Raw genomic sequence first — 7,263 nt, forward strand, 5'->3', positions numbered from 1 at the left:
AAAATTAAAGCTGTCTGACAACTCATAGAAACATCACTGGTTCTTAAAGATGTAGGAACTTACATAAAAGCATGAAAAGTACTGGGTAATTTTGCAGTTTCATCTCTAAACACAATTGTAAAGACATCTGTCTTTCAATTCTTTCTCCCTCTTTCTTCTGAAGCATGGCCTTTTAATTCTTGCCCTTTTAAATATTTTTGCCTACTGTAGCTTTGCTTCTTAATGTACTGGTTGATCTTACCAGGCTAAGAAAGTATTTACAGGGGATATTGCTTTTATCTGTATTCACAGAGAATGCTAACAAATTAGAAGAAAGCGCCAGAGAACACCACATACCTTGCCCAGAACATTACAATGGCTTCTGCATGCATGGCAAGTGTGAACATTCTATCAATATGCAGGAGCCATCTTGCAGGTAATGTTTTCACCCTTTAACTTTTAAATGTATAAAGTAAAAATATAGAAACTAAATTCTGGATGTTTACAGAGAATTGGATGGCATTCTGCCTGAATGGGCGATCAGCAGCCATACCTTTCTCTCCCTCTCCTACACACACACATGCACACGCACACGCACACACACACACACGCACGAACGCACGCACGCACGCACACACACACACACGCACAAACTAGAAAACTACAAAATGTGTGCACATACCCAAGTACTATGTAACACATCATTATATACACTCTTCTGGTGGAATTTTAAATTGTACCTTGGGCATTACAAGTTCCTTAAAGACACAGCCTCCTCTGGTTTATTCATCACTCTTTCCCATGGACACAGAGCAGTGCCTGGCACAGATCAGGTACTTGATAAATATTTCTCAAACAAATGAAATGAGGCCTAAAGATAACACGGTTGCTTTTGGGAGGCTGTCTTTTCCAGAGTCCTCCGGGTCTTCTAATAAATATCATCAATCTTGGTTTTGCTAGGATCCACTATCCACAAGGCCTGTGGAGTGAGATATTAGCTATACCTCCACAGATTCAGACTCAGTTGAGACACAAAGAAATTGCCTGTCTGGATTTAGTTAATAAATACAAATATCTGCTGAATACGCATGGATAGAACATAATTATTTCAGAGACGATAAAGCCAAAGTGAAAAAGACCAACGTATTTTTTATTAAAGGAATATACAAGTGGCAAATGATGAAATAGGTTGCATATTGCTGCTATACAGTGAAAGGAGTTTCTCTCTCTTGTTCTCTTCCTTCTCTCCCCTCCCTTCTCCCCTCCCCTCTCCTTTCCTCTCCCCCTCTTCTTCTTTTTCTTCATCTTCTCCTTCTTCTTTCCTCCTTTCCCTTTCTCTGTTTCTCAAGAGCTGCCTTCCTTTCATGTTTTCCTTCATTGAATACACTAGCACTTGCCTTCCAGTAGAGCAGCCAGGCACAGTGAGAAGTTGCACCTGCTGCCCTGTCATCCCCAGCAGGGTCGTCATTATTAAACCCCTCTGATGCAGAGAGGAAAGATCCCAGGATGTAACTATGAGAAATTCAAAGTGAAGTACTAAAATAGTTCCACAAAGTCAACGACAAGTTGATCCCCACTAGTATTGTTTTCATGTGAGCTGTTTCCTCGCTTCATGCAGATCGTCTACCTGAGCTTTCTGATGAGGGCTGAGTGAGGGAGAGGCAGCCTTCATTCTCAGATGAATAGCGCATGGGCTTGTTTTGCTGAACCAACCATATTGCCTACATCATAATTACTTTTTTCCTACTGAAATTTAATTCTCTAACATAAGCAGACAACTTTATGACCAGTAAATTAAAGAAATCACTCTTGTTGTACCTCTGGCCCTAACACTTTTTAACACTTACTCTAACAGTAGCATAGAGAATGCTTTATCCAAAAATAGATAAGTAGTACTATTTTTTATACTCATGTCATCAGAAACAAGCCTTTTCTCAAGCAGTTATGTTGACTTAGGTTAATTAAAGAGCAAGTTAAATAAAATGTAAAGCTCACCTGAAAAAATATATAGGGAAAGAATAATTATTCCTGGGCTTCTCTCGTCTCTCTATATTATCACCACAAATTATCTACCAACTCTCCTATCTTCAAACTCATATCATAAAGTATAAAAAGACACTGCATTATCTTTGAAATAAAAAACACAAAGAGATCTTATTGAAAACAAGTATTTGAAAGACATATCTACAAAGTACTATTTTTTTAAGAGCAGGAAAGGGAAACAAAAGGTCCTAATTTCACAATGAAGATAAATAGCTATAGGCCAACTATAAAAATGAGTCCAGCAACTACAGGTAACTGGACACTATTTCTTCCAGGTGTGATGCTGGTTATACTGGACAACACTGTGAAAAAAAGGACTACAGTGTACTATACGTTGTTCCCGGCCCTGTCCGATTTCAGTACGTCTTAATCGCAGCTGTGATTGGAACGATTCAGATTGCCGTCATCTGTGTGGTGGTCCTCTGCATCACAAGGTCAGTAACTGTACTCAGTGGCCACCTACATGAAGGGATATGTCATTCCTCCTTGTCTTAGAGCTCTCTAATTACAAGTCCCTTCATGGAATCTGCAGCCATCCATTCTCTGGAGTCCTATTTCCTCATCATAACAACATTGGAATAGCCAAACGGAAAGACATTGACTTTCGTGCTGGAGTGGTACAAATTTTTTTCCTTATTTTGCATTATGATGAGGATTATTTATTTTCTAAGGAAAGGTCTTTCTTCCCCTTCTAATGTGTAATACCAATCTTTGTTTAAATATGCTTTTCTCTTTTAGCTATAAAAAGTCAGTCTTCATTCAGACTACTAACAGACTATTTAAATGAGCAGTGTTTCCTGACTTACTCGGATTAGTATGCCAAATGAGATCATAGAATAGATTTTATACAAGGCCTAGAAAAGTATTAGATTATAGCTCTCATTTAGGGCACTTATATTTCCAAGTATAACTCTCAGGTAAAATCATTTTTAACATATTTGATATAAACCACAAATACATTTTTATCTTAAGTTAACAAAATAATTTTTAATCACAAAATTCAAAGAAAATAGTTATAATGAGAATGATTATGTTGTAGTACATGAAAACCTTTGATATATGGAAACACGCAGCAAATTTCACAATAAGCTTTCATATCAAACCCCACAAACAATCAGACAGTAATTGTTTCCTGGAGAGTTAGGTTGAGAGAAATACAGAGATCTCATCCAGTTTCAACAGGAAAGAAAACCATGAATAATTAGTAATGTCTGGCATCGGGCTTGGAGTAAAGGAGGGAGGCCAGGTATGGCTTACCTTCATTAGCGTGTAAATTCATGGTAACCAAGAATTAGATTGCAAACCGAATGCATACTATTTATGTCCTGTCTAACCAGAAATGTTACTGAAGATTCTTTGTTCTGATCTGATTTCACTCCGCTTGAGATAAAAGTTCCCAGGAAGTTTTTCAAGGTTTTTGTCAAATTCACAAGGCATTTGGACTTTCAATCATTTGTGCAGCTCTACAGTAAATCAGAATGTTTCCCCCAAAATTATTTTAAGACAAGAAAATAAAAGAAAGTATCATATCTTTAGAAAATAAAGGCCATAATACATCGCTATATCTGTATTGTTCTATCTTCTTTGAGGACAAGTGTGGCATTTGCTCTTGAAAAAGACAAAATATGGTTCATAGATCCTTCCCTGGCCTAACGGCTTATGGGAACATCATTGACGGGAGCTCTGTGCTACTCGAAACCAAGTTGAGTTCATCAACTCTACTCTTATGTTTAGATGCCAAGTGAGTCAGTGGATTACATTAAAATTGATTCTGGGGAGCATAAAAATAACTCAAGAAACCAAAAATATTAAGTATAAAAGAAAAGATAGAAAAGAATCTAAAACACAGGAAACTGTGCCCCATTACTCCAGGGGTCTTGAGCCTACTAATATTTAAGTAATATCAACATGTGAAAAATGAAATTCATATTTAATAGATATAAAATCATAACAATTTGATTTGCTACTTCATGCACTGACAAAAATGCAGAACTTTAAATACTTTAGCAGATGTTTAGAAGTCTTATTAATCAACTTCATTCCCATATGTAATAAAAACAACTGGAATACATAGGGTCCTTATCTCCCCAGGAATTGTGTCTGTGTGTGTGTGTGTGTGTGTGTGTGTGTATGTATATCTGTACAGACACACACCAATACATATATATATACATTTGGTAACATTATGAAGGAACAATTATCCCCATTTTCAAGATAGGGACTCTGAGGTATGAGAAGTCAGCAAATTGCTGAGTATACACAGCTGAGCAATAAGGGCAAAAATGGAATCTAGGCTGCCTAGTATCAGAGCCTGTGCACTTAACCACCAGTCATCCTGCCCCTTGGCTGGTCAAGATGTCTATTTTCTGATGCTCAAGACAACCAAGCTCCAAATTAGGCAAGCCATTTTTTTAAGACATACGGCTGTTTTCATTTTCCATGTAAAAACAAAACAAAACCTATCTTCTGTTTACTTTTGAGGAGGAGAAATAGCACATGAACTAAACTGGCATTATTGTAATGCATTTTATAAAACTCTCCTAGGCAATCCAAGCTTTCCAAAATCCAAGAGTCATACTAGTCAATAAACTACACTATTCTCAGTATGGATTCATTTCATTCACTTGAAAACATTCTGCTCAAAAACCAGACTTTGCAGCTAGGCCATCCTCCCCTCTAAACCTTCCTGCCCAAACCCTCTCTTCCTGGTGACCTGGCCACACTCGTCCATCAAGACTTGTTCCAAAACATCTAGTTGCTAAAAGATTTACAAAATTACATGAAACAGAGATCCCCTCATTCTCTTCAATTTTCTTTTAATCTCATTGTCACCTGGTCTCTCCTCTTTTCTACCTCTCTTTTCTTTCTCTTCTCCTCTTCCCACTTTCTTTTCCTAGTTCTTTCCCCTTGTTTTTACTACTTTAGTCAAATATCTGTCCTTCTCCTAAATAAACATGTGTCATAAAGAATACAGACATCTAGAGACCTGTTCTGAAATGAAAAGAGTTGCCCTGCTGAGAAGATGTATTTTCAGTCTTTCATCTCCAGCTCTCACTTGCTGGGAATATGACTTCCAGCTCCATGTTCATTTTGACAGATCTACCCCCAAAAAACCCATATATGTATATACTATATACATTTACTCACATATGAACACATATATGAATATATATTTTCTGACACCCCCAGCTTATTATAATAGGATTTTATATGAACTTTATATTATTATTTTTATTTGTATTGTCAAAGCATTATTTTATTATAAGAGAAAAGCTACTAGATCAGAGCTTTTCAGATAATTTGACTGAGTCTTAGCTTTTTATAGAAGCTAAATAATTGGTACCAATTTATGTCTCTAGCTTATAACATTAATATACAAAATGATATTAGGCTGAACCAAAACAATATCCCTTTTCATTACATATCCCATATTAACAGTTGGCTCACTCTCTGGTTTGATAGGATTTAAACTTGTAGCCCTGAAATGTCAATATAACATTCATCCTTGGGACATTTAAAGTATCAAGTTGTTGAAGACCTTTAACATGAGATTAGATGAGCTCACACTTGCTCTATTGCATTGTGCTGAGTCACTGTTTGAGCCCTGATGAGTAAACTGTTGAGGACTAGGTAAATGTATTCCTCTTCAACTTCCACCTCTGTTCTTCAGTTCTCCTCAACAGATGCTTAAAGACAACCGCAAACAGAAGCAAAAACAAAAAACAAAACCTCTTCCAACATAATTCCAGCTTCTGCTAATAATAAATTCTTTCATCTGAAATATTTTAATAATTTGCTTAATCCATAACTTCACTCTGTGATTGTGGGACCAGATTTTAGGTAATAGCACTGGACTAAGATCTGTAAACTTTCCAACCTTCTAGGAAATGCCCCAGAAGCAACAGAATTCACAGACAGAAGCAAAATACAGGGCACTACAGTTCAGACAACACAACAAGAGCGTCCACGAGGTTAATCTAAAGGGAGCATGTTGCACAGTGGCCGGACTACCGAGAGCTTGGACTACACAGTACAGTATTATAGACAAAAGAATAAGATGAGATCTACACATGTTGCCTTGCATTTGTGGTAATCTACACCAATGAAAACATGTACTACAGCTATATTTGATTATGTATGGATATATTTGAAATAGTATACATTGTCTTGATGTTTTTTCTGTAATGTAAATAAACTATTTATATCACACAATATAGTTTTTTCTTTCCCATGTATTTGTTATATATAATAAATACTCAGTGATGAGAAAAAAATTGGCGTTCTTAAATTTGCGGTATCTCCTAACTGTAAATATAATCAAGCTAGTACAATCTGTACAAGTACCAGTATTTTATCTTTCTCCACATCCTGAGACAGAGCACTAGTTTATACAGGACTCAGTGGCTAGGTTTTGAGTGATTCCAAGATCAAGGGAAACGATGGTTATTGGAAAAGAGAAAAAATAGTTTATATCGAGTGAGGAAAAAATATTTCAGATCTTTGAATCATCTCTATTTTATCAGCTTTCTTCCCTGGTCTTCCATTTTCATCCCCAGAGCAGAAAAATCTCTGGCATATAAATTAAATCAAAGAAGAAGGGGAGGGAAAGTGCTTTATAACTCATAAAGGAGAGGGAAAGAAGATATTGGATTTTATTTGGGAAGCACCTTAGAATCTCCCAGTTAAGTGCATATATCTGAAAGGTCCTGAACAAGCTACATATTAGGAATACACAGAGCACAAAATCTATTCCATTTAGGTGAGTGGAATTAACAACTAGGAAGAAATTCTAATAGCATCATTAAATGTGTAACACCAAATCATGAATTCTCAGAAGCACCTTGCTATATTTACAGTATATGGTTCTTTAAAAAGAAATTAGAATCACAAACAAATACCTCATGAATAACTTCATGGCTAATGCAGCACCATTATTTGAAATGGAACTAAGGTGATAATATTTCATGAAATGTGCTTTATATATATGATAAGAACGAAAATGAATCACATAGCATATGAAAGACCTTGGTGGGAAATCGATATAGATTTCTGAACACACAAATATGCATGAACACTTTGGAAAAAAATAAACTGTAAAAATTCTCAAAGAATAAGATGAAAGTAACAAATCAAATAATTGCCTTATTATCATTTAGTCCTTCATAGCTTTCTGTGGCTAACAGAGTAAATCTAAATAAAAGTTTCTTTGTCTCCTTCAAATGTCCTCTGCACGTACTGAAA

At 36.0% G+C, this 7,263-nt stretch overlaps 1 protein-coding gene across 1 annotated transcript in view; it reads left to right on the forward strand.

The window, feature by feature from the left end:
* TMEFF2 (transmembrane protein with EGF like and two follistatin like domains 2) overlaps nt 1–6,248 on the forward strand; it is a 249,255-nt gene extending 243,007 nt beyond the window's left edge. Inside the window, exons 8-10 of the mRNA XM_060151381.1 lie at nt 292–415; nt 2,298–2,456; nt 5,907–6,248. Coding sequence (XP_060007364.1) covers nt 292–415; nt 2,298–2,456; nt 5,907–6,003 — 380 coding nt within the window. The 3' untranslated portion in view covers nt 6,004–6,248. The remainder of the gene's footprint in view (nt 1–291; nt 416–2,297; nt 2,457–5,906) is intronic.
* Nucleotides 6,249–7,263: the final 1,015 nt, after the last annotated feature.

This window comes from Lagenorhynchus albirostris, chromosome 6 (assembly GCF_949774975.1).
Source record: "Lagenorhynchus albirostris chromosome 6, mLagAlb1.1, whole genome shotgun sequence".
NCBI lineage: Eukaryota > Metazoa > Chordata > Mammalia > Artiodactyla > Delphinidae > Lagenorhynchus > Lagenorhynchus albirostris.